This window comes from Eleutherodactylus coqui, chromosome 8 (genome assembly GCF_035609145.1).
Source record: "Eleutherodactylus coqui strain aEleCoq1 chromosome 8, aEleCoq1.hap1, whole genome shotgun sequence".
NCBI classification, from domain to species: Eukaryota; Metazoa; Chordata; class Amphibia; order Anura; family Eleutherodactylidae; genus Eleutherodactylus; species Eleutherodactylus coqui.
The window spans coordinates 32,879,406-32,906,491 of record NC_089844.1 but is presented as its reverse complement, the minus strand read 5'-3'; the positions used below and the strand labels follow the sequence as shown (position 1 = coordinate 32,906,491).

Below are 27,086 nucleotides of genomic sequence, written 5' to 3'. Positions count from 1 at the left end.
GTATGATTACTATGATACCAAACTTGTATAGTTTTTTTGGAATACTACTCTTTTTTTTTTTTTCAAAGACATTTAATTTTTTTCAATTATTTTCTGCGGTCATATTGTGGGCGCAATAACTTTTTTATTTTTCTGTCAAAGTAGTTCAGCGATTGCTCATTTTTTGCGGGATGTCCTGTAGTTTCCATTAGTAATAATTCGGAATACATACGACTTCTTATTTGCTTTTTATTGCTTTTTATTGCTTTTCTGGGATACAGGGTGACTGAAAGTACATTTCTGGCGTTCTTTATTTTTTTTTCGGACGATGTTCACCGTGCGGGGGAAAATAATGCGCTACTTTGATAGATCAGACTTTTACAGACGCGGCTATACCAAATACGTATTTTTATTTTTTTATTTAGACTTTTTAATTATAGATATGGCATAAGGGGGGTGATTTAAACTTTTATAACTTTTTTTTTTACAATTAAAAAAACTTTATTTATTTATTTTTTTTACTTTTAAGTCCCCCTGGGGGACAACAATATGCAATACTTTGATCACTCCTGCAGTATGACGTAATGCTATAGCATTACGTCATAGTGCATTTTGATAGGCAGTCTCCCAAGGCAGCCCTGGGGCCTTTCAGAAGCTTGCACGGCTCCCCCGATCTCACCGCAGGGGGGCCGAACCGGACCCCGAACATCGTTCAGGGGCTTTAAATGCCGCTCTCAGAATTGACAGCAGCATTTAAAAGGTTAATAGCCACGATCGTCCGAATGGCCAATCGCGGCTATTGCCCGCGGTTGTCAGCTGTAGTAAACAGCTGACGCCCACGCTGTATGAAGAGAGATCGCCCCGCGACCTCTCTGCATACATACCCTGACGCTCCAGGACGTAAATGTACGTCCTGGATCGGGAAAGGGATAAAGGAGATCTGATTTCAGGTTTAAACCTTCCGGGAACCTTGTGGCAAGTGTAAGTATCCAAAATGCCTTTTTAGAACCTGTTCTTGGCTTACATTACCTCTTCTTAAATTCGATACTTTTTCAATACCATGGTACACAAAAAAATCCAATTTACCAGAGTGCATTTCCAGAAAGTGCCTGACTGCTCCCGAACTATTACTGTTGGCATTTTTGATGTTCCGAACGTGCTCTGCTATACGTGTTCTAATTTTGCGTGTTGTGCAGCCTACATAGTTTAACTTGCATTCTGTGCACGTAATCATGTAAATGGCATTAACCGCATCACAGTTGATGTAGCTGCTTATAGTGTATTCTTTTGTTTCTTTGCTATCCATGAATTTAGTTTTTTTAGTGGCGAGGTGACAAACACTGCACCTAGAATTGCCACATTTGTAGAATCCTTTATTTTTTAGCCAGTGGGGTTCTCTTTTTGGCTGAAAGATACACGCTAAGGGATAACATAGCTCCCAAATTTTTGCTTCTTTTAGCCACAAACCTTATCCCCTCATCTAGGATATTATTAATGATGTTATCCTGCCTAAGGATCGGTAAAAAGTTATAGAAAGTTTTCTTGAGTTTGTAAAAACCTCTACTATATGTTGTGGACAACACCAAGCCACCACTTCTTTTTCTATCAATCTCCTTCTTATCCTCTAGTAGTGTATCTCTCTTAACATTGTCCACTTTCTCTCATATTTTATCCAAGCTTGATCTATTATAACTAGTGATGAGTGATCATGCTCGCTGAGGGCAATTGCTCGAGTGAGCATTGCCCTTAGCGAGTACCTTACCGCTTGGGAGTAAAGATTCGGCTGCCGGCGGCGAAGGAGAGTGGGGAGGAACGGAGGGGAGATCTCTCTCTCCCTCTCTCTCCCCCCGGCTCCCCCCTGCTGACTGCCGCAACTCACCTGTCACCCGCGCCGGCACCCGAACCTTCTCTGCCGAGCGGGGAGATACTCGCTAAGGACAATGCTCGATCGAGTAATTGTCCTTAGCGAGTATGCTCGCTCATCTCTAATTATAAGCTCTATTGCATAATCTTTCCTTTATTTCAGTTTTTGCCTCCTCATATATTGAATTAGTAGAACAGGCTCTTCACCTGTGGGGATTGCTCTTCTGATATGTTTGGGGTGTGTACTCCGAGCATGCAACACTGTGTTGCCAGCTGATTCTTCCCTAAACATTTTAGTATTGATTTTTTTCAGTTATAGCGTTACTAGAGATGAGCGAGCATACTCGTTAAGGGACAATACTCGAGCGAGTATCGTCCTTTTCGAGTATCTGCCTGCTCGTATGCAAACATTCGGGTGCCGGCGGGGGTGAGCGGTGGGTTGCGGGAGTGAGCGGCGGGAGTGGTGGGGAGAGAGATCTCCCCCCTGTTCCCCCCCTGCTCTCCCCGGCCGCCCCCCGATCCCCGCGGGCACCCGAATCTTTGCAGACGGGCAGGCAAGATACTTGAAAGGACGATACTCGCTCAAGTATTTGTCCTCAACAAGTATGCTCGCTCATCTCTAATCGTTTAGGTCTCATGTCCACGGGGAAAATCAGGCCCGCTACGTATTCTACATGTAGAATCTGCAGCGGGTCCCTCCTGCCCCGCGGACATGAGCGCTTAAAATAGGAATTTAAAAGAATCAACTCACCTGCAGCGGACCGGGAAGGTCTTCCCTTCCTCACGGCCGGATCTTCTTTTTCGGCCGGCGGATGAACTTGTCACGCCAGCGGCACGTCTCCGACGTGCCGCGCGCATGCGCCAGGCACATCCGCCGAGCCGAAGCAAGAAAGATCCGGCCGTGAGGAAGAGAAGACCTTCCCGGTCTGCTGCGGGTGAGTTAATTCTTTTAAATTCCTATTTTAGGTCTCCCGCGGATCCGGACAGCTTCCATAGGCTTCAATAGAAGCCCGCGGGAGACCCGCACGAAAATGGAGCATGGTCCAGATTTTTTTCATGCTCCATTTTTTTTAAAATCCCTTTTATTGACCATCCGTGGGTATTTATCTACCCGCGGATGGTCAATGCATCTCTATGGGGTGCGGATCCGCGTGTGGGAGAAGAGTTAAAATCCGCTTCTTTTGCCCGTGGACATGAGGCCTTAGAACCAAGTCCAGAAAAGGTACCTCCTTCTCACCTTCTGTTACAGTGAACTGTAAATTAATCTGATTATCACTGATGTATTTTATGAAATCCGAGATCTTTATACCAACGGAACCCAAGACTGTCTCATTGTTCCCCATAATGATTATGTCATCAATACATCTAGCATACCACACCATGTGGCCAACAAAAGGATTATTATGCTGAAAAATGAAAAAACTCTCCCACCAACTCATGGTAAGGTTAGCAATAGAAGGAGAAAATGTGAAGCCCATCGGGGCCCCAGAGACCTGCAAAAGAAAAAATGTTATGTTTTAATAAAAATTCAACAGCCATAATAATAAATTCCTTCAATTCATTACTGTAACAACCCAAAGTAGATGAATGATAATGCACTGCCTCTAAAGGCCGCATGGTGAGGTACGCTAGAATAAAGGTCTTTGACATCACACAATAACCATTTAGAATTCCTTTTCCATTGATGTGTTGTAACTGTTGGATGACATTTTAACTGACCCTCAGAAATCCTGGGACCCTTTGGACTAATGGTTGTAGGGACCAATCCACCCACGAACTAGGACGTTCACAGGGTGAATCGATCCCTGCAACTATGGGGCGCATAGGGAGGGGTGGAAAAACCGTTGTAATTTTGGGAAGGCCATGGAATATGGCCATTGGTGGGGGTGTGGGACAGAGGAACGATTCTTCCTCCTCATTAAGAACCCCTAACTGCACCCCTACAGGTAACAATCTTTTCAACTCTCTTGCAATGGATTCTTTTTAATTTGTCTATACACCTTGGGATCATCTAGTATCTTTCTGATCTACATCGTATACAAGTCACCATCCATCAAAACACCCCCACCCCCCCCGTCCGATTTCTTCACCACGAGATTTTTATTGGACATTAGATTTTTTCTTTGTAGGGAGATTGTCCTTCTTGAACGATGTTCGCTCATTTTTTGACTTGGTTAGCTCTTTCTCTATGTTGAAAGTCATCCATGTGCTGTGTTCTTGAGGCTAATGGATAAAATCCCGGATTGGGGATATGGAAGTCCACTTTGGTTATATTTTCCCCATTGAGATATTGCTGCTGGCTTTCTCTTTCTAGATCCACGAGATCCAATAATGTCATGGTTTCACTGAAGGATTTACCACTGAACTCATTTAATGCTATTCTTTTCCAGGCTGTAACACCCCCCCCCCCCCCCCCCCTCCCCTGATCTTGCTGGGTCTTAATGTTTTTTCACCGTGAGCAACCTTATGAACTTGTTTATGTTTTGATAGGCTGTTAGACAAAGGGGGGTTAGGACAATGACATTGTTATTCACAGTTTTTTGTGTCTATTTGGATATCTTCTTGTCTGCACCATATCATATTCCCATCTGAGTCTGTGGTAGAGAATGTGACTTTATCATTTCTTTTTTTCTACTGTCTTTTTTTCAGAATAGGTTTAACCCTTTGCAATCCAATTTTGGCTTCAGCATTTCCTAGGGGGCTTCTCTTTCTACCATTATACAATGGCACCATCTGCTGGCTAGAGCCAGTACTACAGTATGTGATATGCCAAGGAGGCCCTGGACAACAGAGCGGCCAGTAATCTACAATAAGAATACCCTGCCGGACGTCTTCCGACATTGGAGCTGTACAGCCTTCAATCAGAATGTCTTTAGACGTCAGACAGTGGATTGGAAAGGGTTAGCTTTCCTCTGGTCAAAACTTTTTCTTTTCCAGTTATAGATTTGCTTTTTATCACATTCACTTACCTAGCAGGCGGAGTCTAGGTCCCTCCCAGGGCAGATAATCAGACATAATGCACAATTTATTATGCTGCAGCTCAGCCAGTTCATAAATCCCGCCTCCACAACATGATAGCTGTGATTGGTTCATTGAGCGCTGCATTGATTGGCTGAGCAGCGCCTGAAGAACCAGTCACAGCCATCGCTTTGTGGAGGCTGGATTTATGAATTCCATAACGAGGAAGTGATCTTGTATGGGTGGCTAAGGACTGCGGGAACCACACCGGAGCTCTGGAGAGCAGTGGGAGGGACCTGGACCGAGCCTGCTAGGTAATGTATTTAATTTTTTATGTAATGCGGCTACGACTTATTTTCGGGATGGGGTTTATATTTCAAGGCTTCACGAAAATCCTGAAAATCAGTCTATGGCTTATTTTTGGGGTAGGTCTTATTTTCGGGGAAGCACAGAACTTTCAAGATTTGTAATGGCAGCGATGACATTCAATTACTGCTTTTATTTAAAAAGACAACACTGTACCGTATCTCAGTGGAGAGATTTTTGGTCCTTCCATCTTATTCCGTACATTTAAGCTAGCAATAGACAAAACGATAGTTGAAGGGGTTATCCGGGCAGGAAAAAATTCTAAGTAGCCAAAAGTGAAGTAATAACATAAAATAAGCTATGGTCGCCTTACTGATCCAATTACAATGTACAGTACAAATATATGAATGGTCAATATTAGCTATTGGTGTAATGCTCATTATATACTTAGGCCTTTAACTGTAACATAGGGCCATCCTCTGTCTAGAGGAAAGAAGTTGTCACCATCATCATAAATGGGGATTCTTTACTCGAACTGCAATGAGACACTAAGGCCTCATGTCCACGGGGAAAATCGGGCCCGCTACGGATTCTACATGTAGAATCTGCAGCGGGTCCCTCCTGCCCCGCGGACATGAGCACTGAAAATACAAATAAATAAGAATTTACCTATCCGTAGCGGGCGGCGAAGCTCTGCTCTTCCTCACGGCCGGATCTTCTTTTTCGGCCGGCGGATGAATTCCTGACGCCGGCGGCACGTCGCCGGCACGTCGTCGACGTGCCGCGCGCATGCGCCGGGCACATCCGCTGAGCCGAAGCAAGGGAGATGCGGCCGTGAGGAAGAGAAGAGCTTCCCGGCCCGCTGCGGGTGAGTAAATGCTTTAAATTCCTATTTTAGGTCTCCCGCGGATCTGGACGGCTTCCATAGGCTTCAATAGAAGCCCGCGGGAGCTGTCCCCGCGGGAGACCCGCACGAAAATGGAGCATGGTCCAGATTTTTTCATGCTCCATTTTTTTTAAAATCACTTTTATTGACGATCCGCGGGTATTTATCTACCCGCGGGTGGTCAATGCATCCCTATGGGGTGCGGATCCGCGTGCAGGTAATCCACTGCGGATCCTAAATCGTATTTTGCCCGTGGACATGAGCCCTAAAGTTTTTTGCCACACAATACTGTGATGGTTGATTCTGTTTACAGTGTCCACACGGGCCGGGATGTTGTTCTTGAAAATAATAACATTACACGTTACAGCTACTGGATTTCTGGAGAATGGGCCACTGATCCAGGGATTTATTCTGACTGCCATATTTGAGGTCAGAAAGTAATTTTTCCCATAAAATAGTGAAATTGTCATCAACCTCACAAGTGTTTTTGCTTTCCTCTGGATCAACACGGTAGGATTATTGGTTAGTCTTCATGGACCTGTGTCTTTTTTCATACTTATCACCTATGTAATATTTGTTTTAATATAACATCATTTAGGATAAAGGATAGTTGGGGTCCCTGCTACAGATCTTGCATTAGGGCACAGGAGCTTTAACCCCTTAAAGGGGTTGTCCCGCGAAAGCAAGTGGGGTTATACACTTCTGTATGGCCATATTAATGCACTTTGTAATATACATCGTGCATTAATTATGAGCCATACAGAAGTTATTCACTTACCTGTTCCGTTGCTAGCGTCCCCGTCTCCATGGTGCCGTCTAATTTCAGCGTCTAATCTCCCGATTAGACGCGCTTGCGCAGTCCGGTCTTCTCCCTTCTGAATGGCGCTGCTCGTGCCCGATTCAGGAGGCTGGAATCGGCAATGGAACGCACAGAGCCCACGGTGCACCATGGGAGAAGACCTGCAGTCCACCGTGGGTGAAGATCCCGGCGGCCATCTTAGCAAGGTAAGTAAGAAGTCGCCGCAGCGCGGGGATTCGGGTAAGTACTATCCGTTTTTTTTTTTAACCCCTGCATCGGGTTTGTCTCGTGCCGAACAGGGGGCCTATTGAAAAAAAAAAAAACCTTTCGGCGCGGGACAACCCCTTTAAGGACCAGGCTGTTTTGTACCTTAAGAACCAGACACTTTTTAGGGATTTTAACCATGTGGTGGTTTTACTGCCCTATTTTTTTCCTTTAGCTACCAAAATTATTTTTGCTGCGTTTTTTTCCTGTGACATATAGGACAATTTTTAAAGTATCTTTTTCACTGACTTTTTTTTTCCAGTTTTTTGTGGGGTAAAAGGAGTCCCTGTTACAGGGAAAAGCATCCCTTCTAGTGACATTAGTCACTGGCAGAGCTGGTCAGGGTCTTCTGGGACCCTGTAGCTCTGCTGTAGCAGGGAATCCTGGCAGTCACGTGACCCTGGGCTCCCATAGTGGAAGTTACACTTCCACATTTACTTTTCAGTACACAGCACTCATTGAGCGCCATGTACTCGGGTAAGGAGAAGACAGAGAGGGTTAGAAAACCCTTCTCCGGGTTATCAGCTGTTACGCTGTCCTTAGGGCTCCCACCCACTAGCGTTTTTTTTCACTGCGAAATTCGCACGTTTTTTTCTACAGGGGGTCTATGGGACTTGTAAAGCTAAAATCGCAATCGCGCAAAATCGCGATTTACCGCGAAATCGCGATTTTGTGCAATCGCGATTTTAGCTTTACAACTCCCACAGGCCAAAGACCCCTGCAGAAAAAAAAACCGCTGCGAATTTCGCAGTAAAAAAACGCTAGTGGGTGGGAGCCCTAACTCTGATTGATTGTAGAGCAGGAGGCTTAAATCCCCACCGTAATTTTACTATTGGCTGGGCTTTAAGCCCAGGACCAGGCGCACACTTGGTCCTTAATGGGTTCAGTTATGCTTCCGACTCTGAGAATCATGACGCTCCTTATTGGGGTTATGCTGATGCCCTATTACACCACATATTACAAACCATGAATATTTGCCAATCTAATCAATTGTGTATAATAAAGTCATCCTGCTCTGTGCAGTGAGTTGGCGCCTGCACAGTCTCCCTTCACAGGCGGGTATGCGCAGTTCAACTATTCTTGCCCTGTATGCCAGGGGAAATCTAGTTTTCCCTACCGAACCTAGAAAGCAGCAGGACCATTCTGAAGTTTTCATCAGCAGGTATGACTACCGATTTGATACAGGACAACAGAAAGGAGATGGGATGTGAATGCACAGTTAGTGTGCATTCACAATATTTTAATGATTCTAGGCCTTGCGGAATGTCTTGATACAACCCCTTTAATAAATAGCGCCTTATCCATTTCCAGGAATTCCCATCACCTCGGCATCATACTATTCCAACATAACCCTGGACCAACTACAGTATGTCTTCCGCTCTGACACGGATGTTCCCATCACGTTGATTGAAACCCGTCTCGAGATCCTTCATCAGACTGGAAAGATATTGATGGAAAAGTTTGGAGGCTCTTTTCTGAACTGTGTAAAGAAGAGCGAGAAGAGTGCGGAGAAACTGCTGCAGCTGGTGGTGGAGAACTTCCCATCCTACGGGGATGAGGCGGTCTTCCAGGTAATTCTGCTAACATCATATGAATGTATGGTCCTGTTAGTGTAATGTAACAGCATCAGTGTAGCACATTCACTCTATGGTATTAACCAGGGGTGTAACTATAGAGGGTGCAGGGGATGCGGTTGCACCCGGTCCCAGGAGCCTTGGGGGGCCCATAAGGCCTCTAACCTCCATATAGGGAGCCCAGTACTATGAATAAAGCATTATAGTTGGGGGCCCCGTCCCAGGTTTTGCATTGGGGCCCAGGAGCTTTAAGTTACTCCTCTGGTATTAACATATATCACAATTTATTATTAGAAAAGTATCAACTAATGATGCTTCAAATAATAATTCAATATAATGATAGTAGTCAAAGTCAAGGGACCAAGCCATCTCTTGTGGTGCACTATGGCATGCTGCTGAAGGGTTCTTCTAGGACTTTAATATTGATAGTCCGTCCTTAAAGGGGTTGTCCCGCGCCGAAACGTTTTGGTTTTTTTTCAACCCCCCTCCCCCCCCGTTCGGCGCGAGACAACCCCGATGCAGGGGTTAAAAAAGAACACCGGAGAGTGCTTACCTGAATCCCCGCGCTCCGGTGACTTCTTACTTACCTGCTGAAGATGGCCGCCGGGATCCTCTCCCTCGGTGGACCGCAGGGCTTCTGTGCGGTCCATTGCCGATTCCAGCCTCCTGATTGGCTGGAATCGGCACGTGACGGGGCAGAGCTACACGGAGCCCCATTGAGAAAAGAAGAAGACCCGGACTGCGCAAGTGCGGCTAATTTGGCCATTAGACGGCGAAAATTAGTCGGCTCCATGGAAACGAGGACGCTAGCAACGGAGCAGGTAAGTGAAAAACTTCTTATAACTTCTGTATGGCTCATAATTAATGCACAATGTACATTACAAAGTGCATTAATATGGCCATACAGAAGTGTATAGACCCACTTGCTGCCGCGGGACAACCCCTTTAAGATTGGGTGTTAATATCAGATCGGTGGTGGGGCCCAACTCTGCCACAAGTGCCAATCAGGTGATTGAAGGGGCCGTAACACTGCAAAATATACGGAGCTATGCCTTGTAACAATAAAGACGTGCCTGAGTGCCTTGGCCCTTGGATTCAGCTGATTTTGGAGGGGTGGTGGGAGTTGGAGCCACACTGATCTGATATTGATGGCCTATGCTAAGAATAGGCCAGAAAACCTGTTCAAAGTGCCCCTTCGGTCCTGGACAAAGATGGCCGCCCTACTTTTCTGACTACCTGATGCACACTGTTCAGTAGTACACATCGGTAGTCTAAGACGCTACATGCTGCTCTGACTGGCCAGCACTTGTGGACAACACTGGTTAATCAAAGCAGGTGTAGTGTCTTAAGCTAATGATGCCTACTAATGCACAGTGTACGTCAGGTAGTCCGAGAATTGGTGCGGCCATCTTTGTTAGTTGAGGATCGGAGGGTCATTTTAAGTCTATAAGTTGTTTTTAAGGTAAGCTGGGTAGCCATCTATCTGGACACATTGACCTCCCCATAGGGGTTGTTGCCCAATATTTCCAGACTCTTCAATGACTGCTTATTTGTGCAGTGCTATACTGGCCTGCTGCCATATTGGTACATGCAGTACAATTAACGAGGACATGTATGTGTTATCCAGCTGTTGGATGGGGCCTCAGTCATTTCACTAAATTCTTCTTTATCTTATCCAGGGTAAGAAGGTGGCCTTCTACAAGCGTGCTCAGATCCTCGTGGGAGATACCTGGGCAGTACTAGAAGGAAAAAATGAGGGCGCCTTCTATGACATCCAAAAAATAACCATGTTTGCTGACTATCGGGTTCCTCAATCTTTGCTTCATTTTGGTGCTATTAGATACTCAGAAGATCTTGTGAAAAAGCTAAAGGAAGGTCAGTGCAATTTAGGGATTTTTATGTAATGTATATATTGTACTGGTAATTATTAGGAGGGTATAGTAGTAGTGTTTCTAGTAGCACATCACACTCACAGCAACTGGTTTACTACACATCACACACAGCTTGGCTCCTCCCACAGCAGTGACATCACTGCAGGCCCTTTAGCCCACCGGATCTCTGTTGTTGCAATGGGTCAGTGTCTTCTGTCAGGACCGCTGAGTTGTGTCTTCTAAGATAATAATGGCTTAGTTGTATTCTCAGTGTGTTATTGTTGTCCTCCGCTTCCAAGACCCCTAACTGTGTTGTTCTTCTGTAGCTCAGACTCCAGAGGGCGGAGCTATGACATTACCAGGGGTGGAGCATGAGAAGCATGCACACACATACATACAGACAAGTGGTCGTTAGTAGTTTGATAATGATTTATATATCACCAGAGCTAGAAGGCATGTATGAAAAATATGCACTCCTGAGAATGTAACTTTATATAACATTGACTTGTCATTATCTGCTGGATGTAAAGAGGGCTATTACAAGAATAAAAGAGAATTAGCAGTTATTAAAAGACCATTATACTTAATACAAACAATCTAAAAAAATGTTTAAAATGCTTCCGTTTTTGACCTTCATGTCATTTTTTTTAATATCCAGATCACCAGAATCATAAAGCATTAACCCTTTCTAATCCAACATTGAGATTTCCCTGCATAGCTCCCATGTTGGGCGCGGTCCGAGACACGTTTCTAAGGGCTCATTCACACGAATGTATTATCGCCACGTATTATGCACCGATATTTCCAGTGCGTAACACGCAGTGAATGGAGGCAATAGAAGTCTATGGACTTCCATTCGTTCATTCACGCCAGCATTGGAACTGCAAGGGGATATCTGTATGAAACGCAGGAGAAATAAATCGCAGCATCATCTATTCCTCCCAGTTTTATAGAGTCCTTGAAGAGCTGCGTATTGAAATGCTGCCCCTTCATAATGCCTGTGACAGGGCAGCGTTTAATACAGATCCCTGGGGATTTAAAAAAAAGTCAGTGCCCGTGTCTGTGATGTCGTAGTCCTGGGCATGGGACTATGAAATTAATGGGAGCCGTGCCTACACTTACAAGCTCTGGCCACTACACGGAGGTCAGAGTTGAGACTTCCGCTCTAGCCTGTATATTTGCAACACTGAAAGCATGCGCCCGCTCAGCTGATCAGTTGGGGTCCTGAGTGAGGGACCCCAGCCGATCTACTATTGATGACCTGTCCTGAGGATAGGGCATCAGTAGTATTCTCCCTGGAAAACCCCTTAAACTAATCTATTTTGATTGGTGGCATCTTCTCAATATTTTCTCTTTCTTCTTGCAGGTTGGTTGTTTCAGAATGGAGATCGGGAAGAGCTGGAGATAAGGGGCTGTTCGATCTGGGCAGTGGAGCTGATCTATGAGCATGTGCAAGAGCTATTCAAAAAGAAAGGAGGACATCTAAGCAATGAAGTCAGTCCTATACTGCTCAACAACTTTTTGTGGGACTTTGCCCGTGACAACAGAAAGGCTGTGGATGTTGTTCCCTTTCATAGAGTGCGCTGCATCTATTACTAGTACAACAGGCTGTAATGATATACCTCACTATACAGAAGATATCGGCTGAATAACGTTTACATCATGACTGCAAGGGTTTCTTTTTTTTATACTAAAGACATTGTTAGATTGGTTGTAATTAAATGCAATGTCCAACATTTCATAATCCCCATCTCTTTTTGACTTTATTCCTAAGGACCACCCATGTGTATATAGACCAGGAAAGCTTAAAGAAACTCTTGCAACATGTTTTTACAGCCTCCATCGAGAGAGCCATAAGATAGTGCCTGTCATACTGATTACAGTGATATGTCTGCTGTGTGTATCCGTGCAGTAGTTTTGGAGAAACTCACATTTTATTAGTAGCATCCAGAACTAGTCCTGCATATTCATGAGCTGCAGACAAGTCACACCCACCCCAGCCTCCAGCCAATGCTCTCTATGCACGGTAATAGGCTGACAGCAGTCAGTCAGTGTCTGGAGGGTGGAGTAAGTGGAGCTAGCCTGCAGGTCATGAATACCTCTCTACATGTGCTGCTGCTGATAAAATTCAAGTTTCTCCAAAACTACTGCACAGATCCAGACAGCAGACATATCACCGTAATCAGTGTGAGAGGTACTACCTTGTGCTGCTCTCTGAGAGGGGTGCAAAAAAAAAATGGGACCAGTGTTTTTAAATATACCAGGATGCAAAGAATGATACTGTTAGAGATGTAACATCTCAACTTAAAGTGTGTGTTGGGAGGACACCTCATGCAGAGGCGTAACTTGAAGCTCCTGGCCCCCGATGCAAAACTTGTAACAGGGCCCCCAACTATAATGCTTTACTCATAGTACTGTGTTCCCTATATGGAGAACAGAGGCCTTATGGGCCCCCTAAAGTTCTTGGGCCCAGGTGCAACTGCATCCCCTGCATCCTCTATAGTTACGCCCCTGACCTCATGTATAAAAGCTCAGAATTTACTGTAAGGGCTGAATCTGTTGCTTTAGTCCTAGTTGCATGCAGATCTGATCATCTGATGTCCCTTGCATGGAACAGAAATGTATCCAGAGGCCACTATGTAGGTGACCCTTGTCTGCTCCTCCAGCTCAACATCAGCAAAGTGGGTTGGAAGTCCACAGGGTCAACAAGATTACACATTAAAAAAATGCTTTCGTCCAGAAACGCCAGCCTTGTCCAAAAGTAGAGTATTACTGCTCGAGTCTGAGCTGCAACACCACTATTAGAAAAGTAGGCCTTGGTTTCCGGAAGACAGCGTCTTTGTAATGGCATCACCAAACTAAAAGAAGAAACCAACCCTGGTGACAACAGATGGGAAGACCAGTTACCTGCTGGTGCGGAATATGTTGGCACTATATAAAGACCTAAATATCTTACTGACCATTATATGGCAACAGAACTCTGTCTGGGGTCCGTAGCATTAGAAGAGGAGAAGGGAGGCAGTTGTACACTGACTGAGCAGAGCGGCATCCGAACCAGCAAGGAGATGTGCAAACTACAAGGAAACTCAATATGCGCTTGCTAGCTGGACTATGGTAGAGGGCCCGGTCCGTCAGCGGTGGGCAGTGCCACCATCTCACAGCCCTGTTGTAGCAGTCATGTGGTCTGCCTCCATTGGCAGCACGCCACTGTTTTGTGCAATTCCACAGACCATACACAGCCCCATTATAGTCTATGGAGCTATACACACACACGGACGTTTCCAAACGAACTGCTGCGCCACACGGAAAAACCTCCCGTCCTATTCTTGACTGTTTCATGGACACGCATGTCACAGCAATGCATCGTCCAAAGGGTCGAAAAGCAGCAGTTTATTTTAGGCATGGAGGAATAAAGTTGTCTACTATCTTTACACCCATTTATGAGGTTACTCTTCTTTTGGATTTGCTCTGAGAACGGTGGTTCAAGTTCCATGGTGGGTGTTGCATTACTCCAGTCGTACCCATTTGGGCAACATTTCTGCATTAAAAAAAATCTCAATCAGTTCAATTTCCATAGCGGATTTTAGCAGATACAGCACTCACCCCCTCACCTCACATCGCGCCGATCACTCGGCAGCCTCCAGTGATTTGGAAGTGACATCACCATGACCCGCGGCCCGGTGCTCACTAGAGGCTGTTGGGCGACGGGGCACGATCTATGGCGAGGTGTCTTTAGCAGATCACACACCGAACCATTTCTTTAACATAACGAACCTCAAACCTTGTGGTTACAATGACAATGAGAAACCCGAATCTTCCCTTGTGAGGCTGAGATCCTGCCAGACAATCGTTCAGTGCGCTGGTTTGTATCTTCCAGAGTAATATAATTAGTGGACTGGGGTTTCGTGAAGTTAGACCAGAGGATACGAAGGTTTACTTTAGTGACTTCTGTTTGTGATCAGCACTGCCCTCCTGAACCCGGACTGCCGGTAAACGCTCAGCAGCTCTGACCTCATTTTCCCATCCGGTACTCTTCCATGGTGTAAACATCGAAGACTTCCAACTCACAGAAGAGACGCTCGGAGCCAGAAACAGAACAATATTTATTGAACATAGTATAGATATTCTGAAGGATTCAGACATTTGTACATCTCTATTTACAATGAATTAAAATATTTATTTTCTTCTCTGGTAGATATTTACATTTGTTAACAGCAACTAAGTTTCACATTTTCAACAACAGTGAACAGCGTTTACCAGCTTCCATTAAGACAGCTAGAATATAAATATGTCCGACATGCAGCAATAATGTGATCTTCCACAGTTTGCATTAATTCTGCACTAAAACAGAAAGTTACAATGGTCCCAAGAGGCAGGAATAAATGCCACCAGACCCACACCCGAGGGCCACGACATAGCTTACTTTGTCATCATACAAACCTGGTCCCGCAGTACACTGCAGGCAAGAGAAAGAAGTACCCCGTCCATTTACACTATGATTCATACAGCATGCTAAAGGAATGCCAGTGAGAGTGGCAGGGGCACCAGCGGACCACCGAAAACCATGAATCTGAGTAAAAACAGATCCCAGGCCTACTGCTGAAATATAGATTTACATAGAGCAATGGTACGACTAAGCTATTGCAGAAACTCTTTGGTAGAGGAAAAAGGCTTATCTTCATTTGTTTGGTCAGATGGGTATCCAGTGTGAAAAAAAAAATATTATATATATGCCCATTTAATATATATATACCCAATGAATATGGTCTTAGAAATAGTCTTAAAAAGGATTGTACGAATTTACAAAACATCCGCTCTGTTTCCTAGAAACAGCGCCACTCTTGTCTATGGGTTGTGTCTGGTACTGCAGCGCAGCTCAAGTGAAGGAATTGGAGCCGAGATACGAGACACAACAGGTTGACAAAATTGACACTATTTTTTAGGAAAAGAGCAGGCCCTTTTTCTTTTTCTCACACATCCCCTTTAACTGTCCAGCCGAGCAACTAAACAGTTTTCAAATTTTAAACTAGGTACATAAAAGGAAAAAGTAGCTCCATGCCTTGTTCACAGAAGGCCGTTCTGGAAGAGCCTCTCCACGCATTCTGTATTTATCATGAGTGGACTCTAAAAAGGAAGGGACAATATTAGATAAAATCAAAGACCGCACCAAAAGGTCCCAGTTACTATAGTGCCGCTGTAAGAGGAGGCCTTCGCTTAAAGGGGTGGTCCGAGGTTTGTTTTGTATATTATTGTATACAGTACCCACCTTGTAAATGTCCCATGGCTCCAGCAGGCACGTGCCATTCATTGTTCACATGACTCCTAAAGCCAGTCATATGAGCTTCCAGGGCCGCGGTGCTGGGGTGGAGGGACATTTAAAGAGTACCGGAACTTTTTAAGCTGGAGCGTTTGGCTCCTTCCAGCAGATGACGACAGCTACGTATAGCGCTATAACAGCACTATATGATGCAGTTATTCTGCTGCCGGAAGGAGACGAAAACGGCCGACTGAGCACGAGCACTCCAGTGTCAATGTGCAGGTACTCTTTAGGAAGAGTAAGTTTCTTCTTTTTTTCCCACGCCTGTGTATTATTAAAAATAATAATAAGTTCATTCTACTTTTTTTTTTGACCATCTCACTTTCACAAAACCGATCTTCACAGGAAGAAGAAAGCCCTCTCAAGAAAGCGGCTCCCTTCTTCCCACAAGGATCTATTCCCATATTTAAAAAGCAAAAAAAAAAAAGGAAAAAAAACACTGATTATATATCCTAATGTGAACAAGTTCTGACGGCATACAAACTGTTCTACCTTCTTTTGAAGGGGTATTCCAAAAAACACTTAGCACTTGGGGATCTTCCTTAACATCCATTCAAGGGGTTATACCAAGATGGGTGATAAAAATATGATCAGTGGGGGTCTAACCACTGGGACCTCCACTGCTGCTGAGAACAGGTCTTTTATTGCCCCCGTCGTCCTCACTGCACTCCGCACAGCAGCGAAGAGGGGACTTGAATGGAGCTACGGCCGCGCATGTGCAGTGCTGTTCCATTCATTTCAATGAGGATGACAGATAGCGGAGCTCTTTGTACTCAGCCATTTCCATCAGCCCCATTGCAGTGAATCTAGCGGTGGCTGCGCATGCACGGCCAGCACTTCATTTAATTTGCCCTCACTGTGAGTGGGAGAGGTGACCCTGCAGTGATGAGAATAGGGGGACACAAGACCCCCATTCTTGGGATCAGTAGGGGTCTCAGCAGTGAAACCCCCACTGATCATATAAAAGTAGCTTGGTACAAACTAGAGATGAGCGAACGTGTTCTTAACGAACACTTACGCACCCGAACACCGGCTTTTCCGAGGACTTCCGTGTTCGCGCGTAAGTATTCGGGGGGCGCCGGGGGGCGGCGCGGCGGCGCGGGCGGCAGCAGCGGGGAACAGGGGGGAGCCCTCTCTCTCTCCCTCTCCCCCCCACTCCCCGCCGCAACCCCCCGCGCTGCCACGGCGACCCCCGAACTTTTTTCGCCCGAACACGGAATTCCTCGCGAAGTTCGGTGTCCGGGCGAAAAGGGGCGGAGCCGAACACGTTCGCTCATCTCTAGTACAAACCCTTTAACTCAAAGGGAAATGACTCCACATACAGCCACCTCTCCACTGAGAATGAGACTCGCTTGTTCTCCGGATTGGTGGGGACCCAGCAGCAGGACCTTAATGCATTTTTGACATCTGACATGTAACAAGGTTTCCCTGGAATCCCCTCCAGTACTCCAACACTAAAAACGATTACAACAATCTTCAGGCTGGATGCATTTTTGGTAGAGACCTCCTTTAAATGGACTTCAGATAACTTCTCAGCATAAAACAAGACTAATTTTGCATAATAGTAATTATGTCGTTTTTGGAGAGCGGCATAAAAGAATCCAAATGGTTATTTCACACATTTCTAAAATGTGCATTTTATTACAGAAGACCAATCCTCTGCAAAACGTGTAAAAAAAGAAAGGCAAAAACCTGCCGTGTCCGATCCAGCAAAGACTTGGTAAATGCATTACTACTAGGAATGTGGGGGGGGCTGAGCTCAGCGCGGCGCCATACTACAGATAGTGAGTCCTCACACCAGCTAGCCATTCCACAAGGCTTATGACATCCGACCACCTTACAGCAATATCATTCAAGTTTGAAAACACTGGGACAAAGAAGGAGCTTATATGTTTTGCTGCATGTTAGATAGTGAATATATGAAATCCTGAGTTCCTACCGTAGAGGACAATTCTAGCTCACAAAAAAGTTAGCTTGCATCTTTTTTTTTTTTTTAAAAAGACTTGAAGAAAAACAAAATAAATCTTCCAACTGAAAAAGTACAAGTTGTGTATCCAAGCAAAAAAACTAAATAAAACCGCACAATACACACGAACTAGGACTTGTCAGTGTTGCATCCCGGGCAACCATAAACAGACATTACAGCAGAGGAGTGGGAATGAAGCATTGTCTGGATGGGGGATACTGCGAATACTGGTAATAGAAGACGAATTGTAACTTCCTCAGGTTGGAGAAGAATGTATCCAACCTCCCTCATAAGTAAGGGGCATGGTTTTAAGATAAACTCTTAAAAGGGGTTGTACCAAGTTGGGGGTACATTTCGTTGACCCCCACTCCTCCCCTATAGTGACATCAGGATGAAGGGAGGTATGGCCGAGCATGCGTGGTCAACACTCTGTTCATTTCAATGGGGCTGACAGATACCTAAAGCAGGTGCTACTTGGGTATCTCTGCAGCGCCGTTGAAAGGGAAGGGAGCGCTGGTGCACTTGCATAACCAGCACTCCATTTAGTCTCCTCCTCACTGCAGGAGGGTGCAGTAACCCCGCATTGAGGAGGACAGGGGGCACGGGACACCCAATCTCAAGATCAGCAAGGGTATCAGCAGCGAAACCCCCACCAATCAGCAAGTTATTTCCCCATCCACAGGATAGGGGATAACTTTCAATCTTGGTACAACCCATTTAAACCATGTTCACATCTATGCTGGAGGCTACATTTGGAGCCCCCAAGTCAGATCTGGCACAAAATGCCAGTCATGGTAGCAAAGCATGCTACATTAGTTTGTCCGATAGAATACTGGGGGGAATGCTTGAAGCCGGGCCTTCCCTACGACCCAGTCATTGGGGTCTATCTGGCACCATTTGGGTCAGGCATACAGTAGATCTGGCACTTCCAGTATTTCTCTATCTAGGATAGAGTTGAACAATGGAAAGTAATAGCCCTGGTGTGGACCCAGCCTTGAAGGGGCTCTACACATAAAGTTGATGTCTCACAATGTCATAAAAGGGGGATCCTTCCTCAGGTTGGCTTTCTGAGCCAAAACAGAGAGCCCATCTTTAAGTGCCGACCCTGCTTTGGAGGACTCAAGCTGTCCATGTAATTACATGGAAGATAAAAGGTCTGGCTGGAAATTCCACAGTATTTACAATACAAGCCACATGGAGGAAATTTTAACAAATCTCATCCACAGAATTGGATTTTGGTCCACGTCTGTATCCTAGCTGCAAATGTACTACATGCAAGGAACACCAAGGCTGGGTCCACGCGGGGGCCGATTTGCTTCTTAGCCAAGGGTGGTAGTGCCAGGCTCTGTTCACATCTGTACTTATCTTATCTATTATCGGTCACAGGAGCGGAACAAGAAAAATGAAGGTGCCGAATCTGACACAAAAGTGGTCCGAAGGGCTCCATGCACTAGCATGGCATCTGCCGGGCTTCTAAAGTGCCAACTGGCATTTTACCAACCACCACAGCAGACAGCACCATTTCGTTATGGATTCTGTGCTGGATCTACATTGTAGGACTGAACCATAAAGAGGTTTGTCCAGTCTGAACCAACTTGGGCTCACATCATAGGAAGTCATCGAATTAAGCTAATCCCATTGGAGCTTTACTGCCATCGTCTGTAACTAGTGGGAAGCCGACACCATTCTACTGGGCTCCGATCAGGATTTGCCCCATGTATTAAGAAAAAAAATACATAATACAGAAAAAAAAGGACAAAATAAAAGTCCATATTTTTGCTTAGAAAACTGTAATGAAATGAAAGAACCCCAACTTGTTTTTCCTACAACTAATGAAAATCAATTGTCCAATGCCTTTGACTACTACAAAACACAACGCATGATAATCACTGAAATGTAACAAACAGATGAAGACGCAAAAAACAAATTAACACCTTTAAATTTGGATTAGAATAGAAAAATTATAACCAACTTAACTTGAAAACAATTTAACAAAAACTTACATAAAAGCTGAGTAACTTTGTGAATACGGCGTGTTTATTATTATTATGGTACTGACTACAGTCGCAATTTTGCAAACCTTAGAGTCGAAATCTTTTGCAGGGGTTCCCGGACTTGTGTGACGCAGCGAACAGACTGCATGTTACTGCGGTGCACATGAGCAAATACTACAGAGCAATGCCGCATCTGTGAGAATTGGATGAGGCAGGGGAATGTCAAACAAGTGGGAAGGGTGGATTTGAAGACCTTACTGCAGGACACCCGCACCGCCTCGGGGCACCCCCATAACTCTCAGATTGTACTACAACTAGCTCTACACTAAGTTTTGATTTTATACATAAAAATAGACAAATTTATACAGGGGCATCTCGTTCTCCACTGGAATGACACAATGGCATGGGTTTAATATCTTCAAATCAAGTGACAGGTTCACTTTATGCATTCATTGCTTGCTTGGAGAACGAACTGTCCCAATGTATTACAGGCGCTCAGCTATGGGTGGTCTTATGCAGGACGACCGTCAGGTACATAAGCACCTGACAGTTGTACCAATGACTTATCAATCCTGCGCTTTCACATAGGAGCTTCTGTCATTCAGTGACTGGAGGTGGAGTGCGCTGGAGATCTCTTCTGGCTGTCCGCCTCCATTCACTGTGAACAGGCAGTTGTTCAAGGATGAATGACTGCCTGTTTACACTGAACTAGAGGCTCTGACTAGTCACTGTTTCAGTGATATGAGACAAGGTAACTAGCGATTACGGCGCAATTCCTGTTGGGTAATTATCACTAAAAGTCACTCGTTGGACCGACTTTTTAGCCATTAGTTGTCCTGTGTAAAGCCATCTGACGACGGTATATCTGTAGCGGCTCAGCAGAAATTGGAATGGCTGGAAAGCAGGATCAGTAGAATATATGTACTTCCAATGTTGATCAACTTTTTATGTACTTTATATCTATCCATCAACTATAACCTGGTATGTAAATGTGAACATACCGTTTAAATGTGCAAAATCTGGGAACACCAGTACCGCAACGCACTTGGGAATATCCGGCTGCTCTATGTCTAACCATCTACCCATCACACCATTATTCAGAAACAGGGTAACAGATACAATATTTAAGATTTAAATACTATATATCTATTCCTATTACACAGTAAGTGTTTAGAGATTTGCCATATCCCATAACCGCCTCCACTGCCTTGCCCCATAACCGCCTCCACTGCCTTGCCCCATAACCGCCTCCACTGCCTTGCCCCATAACCGCCTCCACTGCCTTGCCCCATAACCGCCTCCACTGCCTTGCCCCATAACCGCCTCCACTGCCTCACCCACTCTTAGACAGAACTGGAAAACGGCCTCTCTCGTTTCAATCTATTTGGGGTTAAAACTCAGCAGCAATGATTTTCATGCTTTATTCTGCAGCACTAAATGGTTTCTCCACGAGTTCAACATGCTTCATCATAGCAGACAGGGATAAAAGGACAACAGTGCGTTTGTAGGAAGCAAGAGCTGTATAAAAAGTTAGCGTGGCTGCAAGGAGACTGACCAGGTCTAGTCATGTCATGTTGAGGACCCACTGCACGTGTGTGTGTTTTACTGGGTCTCATTTACCATAATGCTCTATGAAAACTGACCTTATTGCTCACAGCAACCAATCAGAGCTCAGCTTTCATTGCATACAGAAATCTTTAAAAATGTAAAGGTTGTGATTGCTTTGGGCATGAAGGCTAGTTTTTTTAAAAGTCGTTTTAGGGTCTTGTTCATACAGGGCAGATTTGCCATGCAGAATTCCGGACAGAAAAGTGGACAAATCTTCATCCACACGCTGCCGATGTCGGAAGATGTCTGGCAGGGTACTCTTACTGGCCGCTCTGTTGTTGGGGCCTCTCCAGCATGTCACATACTGCAGTACTGGCTCTAGCCAGCAGATGGCAGAAAGTATAATGGCAGAAAGAGAAAGCCCCCTAGGAAACCCTGAATCCAAAACTGGACTGCAAAAGGTTAAATCTGCAACATGTCAAATATAGCATCAGAGTTGCAGATTCCCCCTCTTCAAATGAGGGGGTGAATGTTGCATCAAATGGTGCGCTTTAGGATGCAGAATGTCCGCTGCAAATCAGCCCTGTGTGGACATACCCTTACAGTGCCGAAACCCACGAGGTCTACTATAACCTCCATTACAATGAACTCTACAGTACAGCACAGGAATATCTGATCAGACAGTTGCGTAGCTACAAAATTCTCGTGCGGCGAGTTATTAGATCTCCACGCTCCTACGAAGACCAGCATTGTAATGTAGCAGTCGTTGGTGACTAGCACTACTTCCCGCTTCTTGCCTCATAGAAATACGGCGTCTCTATTTATAAACATACAAGTCTAGATTAGATCATAGAAACTATTTTTATACCAGTTTTGTTCACATAGTGGATACAAGGCTCACAAAATATCACCGATTGCATTGGGTATAAATTCCTTTGGGTGACATGGGGATTTATAGTCATAATACAACCAATGTAAGGCTGGGTTCACACGGGGCGGATTTGCCGCGGAAATTCCGTGTGGAATTTCGCCGCAGCAAATCCGCATGCGGCCGCTAATCCCGGGATTAGCCAGCCATGTGGACGAGATTTCTCAAAAATCTCGTCCACACGGATGGCAAATCCGCTGTGGCTAAGCCGCTGCTGCAGCACGGATTTGCCAACCGCAGCATCTTCATTTTTTCTTTTTTCCGCTGCAGCCGCGCTCTCCTCTATGGGAGCGCCAGCCGCAGTGGAAGAGCGAGCGGCCGGGCCGCTTCAAAACTGCCACGGGTTTTAAAGCAGCGGTTCTCCCGGCGGAAATCTCGCGGTTTTTCGCTGCGTCCAAACCGCGAGATTTCCATCGGGAATCCGCCCCGTGTTGACCCAGCCTAACGTCTCCAAAAAAAAAAATATATACATTGAAATGTTACACAGAAGTAAATAACCAACCCAGATTACCAGCATGAATGTCTCAAACCACGAGGTCTGATTGGGTTCGATCACAGAGATTGTGGGGACCACCAGTGTACCACCCAGAGATTTCCAGCTGCTCTCAAGAATAAGCTCTACTGAAGCTTCATCTAGGATTTAACCATGTTAAACTAGAATTACTGGCAAGGCTATCACACATTCATCCATTGACTTCCAGCGGAGGTGAAAAGTGTGATAAATACAGTTTGCAACATTTTGTATCTATACTTAGAAAAATATATACTTGCTTATTTTACATAAATTCTCTTTAATTACCGGATAGAATAATTTAATCTATCAAAATGAATGAAGGCAATTGTTTTTTTGTTTTTTTTCTGTGTCCGTTCAGTCGCTCGGCTACATACCGCTGTCCGTACTGTCGTCTGAACTCAGAGCAATCCTTGGATAAGATGTACTTACACGCTTGAAGAAGTGACAGCCTATGGATCTCTAGCATAGAGGAGTGCACACAAAAACAGCATGGCTTTCAACAAAATGCAGAGATTGTACATGCAAGAACAGCGACCCGTGGACGAGCCATACACAAGCTTAGCCAAATCAACATTAACCTTGAAAACAGAGCCAACTACGACCTCAGCTGTCTATACCACAGCTGAAGATACTGCATATGCACAGGAGATTCATTTTTCTTATTGCCAATTCCGTAGCAGCAGCCCAGTGCGCAACTTGCAGCCAACATTACATCCACTTGTTGATACAGTAATGATGCCCCCTTTATCAATTCAATCGGGGGTTATTTAGCAGCTACTTGCTCTTTCAAGCTTCATTTGACTGAGAACTGCAAGTTGGACAGTTGCCATTGTGTACTATCAAACATGCAAAAACCAAAAATGATAGGAAATCAAAAAGTCAATTAAAAGCACTTTACAGCAACGATACAGCATAAAAAATGGAAAATGTCTACATTCACAACAAATAAGCCAGAATGTTTGGATGTCCTGGGGAAGAAAAAAAAAGAAAAAAGAAAAAAGAAAAAAAAAAAAGTATAATCTCGGAAACATCTACAGATAAAAAAAAAACAAAAAAAAAACAAAAAACAAAAAAAAACAACTTAGTTGTCCAAACACATTAAAGTTGAGATACGCTGGCCTTTGAAAAGAAACCCTGTAAACATCTAAAAACCAAGGAGCGCAAGCAGGCTAGATTGCCTGTTCCTATAAACCTGAACTACTAGACAAGAGACGCCTTATTGTTAACCACACAGTATTCTCATGGGTAATGATAGAGTTTCCAAGTCTTGCCATTTAACATCCCGATACATTCACACCCAGATCAGTGGAAGGGAACCTAAAACATTAAGTTTTCTTAAAGTTGTGGGAGTAAAACAGCCAAGATCAGCACCCCCACGGCTCTCGCCCTTCCACAGCCGGGTTACTTTAGGGAAGTCGTTACAAGTTACAAAATGAATGATCTTAAACAAAGGCAGTGTGGTCGAGAGGATCACCGAAAACTAAAAAGAACACACTCTTCCACTTTGTACAACATCAATTCCAATAGGCTGACACTCCATGAAGAGTTCTCAGGAGTGGCCAAAGCTGGACTGACAAACTACTGTGCAAGGATCTCAGATTGTAATAGTAACAGGGGAGAGGGAACAAAGGGGAGCAGCTGAGAAGGCTCTTTGGCCGAAGAAACACAGCCTATATAGAGTTCTTCATTTACCCGACATTGAACTTGACATCCAACTGCAAACATGAGCAAGTAGGGAATGGGATTGTCCTAAAAATTACACACTAGAATTTTCTTGAAGGACTTTTCTTTCCAGGTTTGAAGTCCCTGGATGAAACAAAACCCACATACGTGGGGAGAAGGGAAGACACCTATGTTGGGTTATGGAAACCGTGACCATGTCCGTAACGAAAAAGTGGACAAAATCAAAAATAGAAGCCGGTCTGGATTTAGTTGTTGATGAAGATCAGATGTTTTCTCTAAACATCCATAGATTGTCCAAAGGTGCGCGAAAGAAGAGATGTAACATTGATCACATCAACATGGTAATCAAGTAACCTTCGAAATAGCCAAATTTCTGTGGGTAAACCGGCACCACATCCTAAGTTGGCAATCACATTCCCAGATCTTCGTTCTTCTTAAAGAAAGGACTCACAGTGATGAAATGGGACTGACTGCTCTAAATTGCACAACACCCAAATGAAAAGTATACATCTTAAAGAAATGAGACTGCATGGACAGTTACGTAGATTTGGGATTAGGCGATGGGGAACAGAAATTTGTATTGCTCTTGCTATACTTTACAGAATTATATATGCGAGGAGAAAAACTATAGGGGGAAAAGATAATTGGAAATGTATCAACTATTTGTTTTATAAACTGTGCAAATTAGCACAGGAACAGAGGAAGGTGCGCTCTACACCTGGGAGATCAACTGCATATTGAAACTTGGGGATCGAGACTGTTTGGTCAAGGGGGCACCAGCAGACAGTAGGTCTTTGCCTTCACCGCCTCCTAATCGGTCCTCTTGTAAGCTTATAGTGGAAAACCGGTTGGTGTTGCAAGCAGAAAGATTAGTGACTCCATCTATGCCTCCACTTCCACCAGCCTGACTGCCATTTACATAGTCAAAGGATTTACTCGATGAAGTGCTGGAGGTTCGGATGAGACTTAAACTATTTGCTTTCGGCACCACGTGGCCCGCTGGAAGGCTGAGGTGCTTCTTCATAGGTGACAGCTCTATAGCGTCGAGTGAGGGGTCTGCAGTTGCAGGGATAGGTTGTTTCCTTGGTGTGGAATCCCGACTTTCAATGGGTTTGGAATAAATCGGCAAATCCTTTTCTTTAGCGGATCGCATACTTCCTCCTTTCCTTGAACCGCTTCTCTGAGTCGTAGATGAAGACTGTTTGGCTCCAACGGGCTGGCTACTAACCGAGGCTCCTGATGAAAACCCCTCATCTGCGTCATTATAATTAATGGAGTCTTCTCCGGTCACTGTGCCTTCAGGTCCTAAAATGCAAAACAAAGAATTAAAATAAATACAATGTACGAATTTTGGGTTTTTTTTGCATTTTTATATGATTTTATATGCACTTTTCAACTGGTTTTGTGTTTAATTGAAATTCCATTACAATTATTACAATCAGTACATTAAAAACGCAAAAACAAATTAAATCATTACTAAAGATGAGCGCGTATACGCGCTCATCTCTAATCATTACCACTTCAGGTCTTAAAAACCGAATGACTGCCCTGCCTACATATAGTAATTAGTTCTCAATATGAAGAGCAAGCTGTTAGTTCTCAGGGGCCTCTGCCTTTTCAAAAATTAAGTTCTCTTCAGCTAGGACCAAAATGATCGTTCCTAGATTTTATTGGATGTTGTCCCTGGATACCCAACCTGATAGTACAATATTTGTGTTCAATCCTATCCCAGCAAATCTGTCTTAGCAGACCTACATGATTTCATCTCCAGGCTGTTGGTTGAGACGTCAAAACATACCTTCAAAGTGAATGCTGAACTTGACTGCCAAGATAATATCTTGGCTCGACTCAATGGTCCGCATAATTGTAAGCATTAACCCTTTCCAATTCACTGTCTGACGTCTAAAGACATTATGATTTAAGGCTGTACAGCACTGATGTTGGAAGACGTCTGTTGGGGTTCTCTTACTATATATTGCCAGCCTCTCTGCTGTCAGAGCCTATCCAACGTGTCACCCCATGCAGTACTGGCTTTAGCCAGCATATAGCGCCATTGTAGAACGGCAGAAAAAGAGCAAGTACCCTAGGAAAACCAGAATGCAATTTGGTTTGGAAAGGGTTAATATAAAGAGAGGTTGACTTTAAAAGGGTACCTACATTGTTAAAGGAGATGTCTCGAGGAAGCAGTGATTTTTTTTTTTTGCCCAGTCCCCCTAATTAAACATACATTACTAATTACCCCTGTAAATGACTTTCCTAGCTGGTTTGTACTTACCGTTCCAGCAACTTATAAAAGTTTCCCCAAGATGGCCGCCGGCTCTTTCCCCGTCACTCGCTGCAGCCCGACGTGCGCGCTCCCGAGACGCTGCCAGCTGTGTCTCCATGGCAACCGGACGCCCTGCAGCCGCCAACCAGACGCCGCGCAGCCGCCGACCAGACGCCCCGCAGCCGCCGACCAGTCACCCACCGCCAGGCAGCAGGTAACCGGCGCTAGCCCCCGGCTCCCCAGCGCTACGCTCCCGGCTCCCCAGCGCTAGACCCTCAGCCCAGGTGAAGGCCCCGGAGCCCAGCGCTAGGTTCCGGAGCCCAGGTGAAGGCCCCGGAGCCCAGCGCTGGGCTCCGGGGCCTTCACCTGT

The 27,086-nt window shown here is 44.9% G+C and overlaps 2 protein-coding genes across 6 annotated transcripts in view; one reads left to right on the top strand and one right to left on the bottom strand.

The window, feature by feature from the left end:
- Window positions 1-12,250, top strand: part of LOC136576279 (queuosine 5'-phosphate N-glycosylase/hydrolase-like) — a 45,228-nt gene extending 32,978 nt beyond the window's left edge. For 3 of the 4 annotated variants that reach the window (XM_066575452.1, XM_066575450.1, XM_066575451.1), the window contains exons 3-5: window positions 8,367-8,626; window positions 10,309-10,504; window positions 11,867-12,250. In XM_066575452.1, the coding sequence (XP_066431549.1) occupies window positions 8,367-8,626; window positions 10,309-10,504; window positions 11,867-12,099 (689 nt within the window). In that variant the 3' untranslated portion in view covers window positions 12,100-12,250. The remainder of the gene's footprint in view (window positions 1-8,366; window positions 8,627-10,308; window positions 10,505-11,866) is intronic. The other variant, XM_066575449.1, reaches the window with a different exon arrangement.
- Window positions 12,251-14,584: 2,334 nt separating this feature from the next.
- HYCC2 (hyccin PI4KA lipid kinase complex subunit 2) overlaps window positions 14,585-27,086 on the bottom strand; it is a 71,495-nt gene continuing 58,993 nt past the window's right edge. For both annotated transcript variants that reach the window (XM_066575446.1, XM_066575447.1), the window contains one exon: window positions 14,585-25,755. In XM_066575446.1, coding sequence (XP_066431543.1) covers window positions 25,163-25,755 — 593 coding nt within the window. In that variant the 3' untranslated portion in view covers window positions 14,585-25,162. The remainder of the gene's footprint in view (window positions 25,756-27,086) is intronic.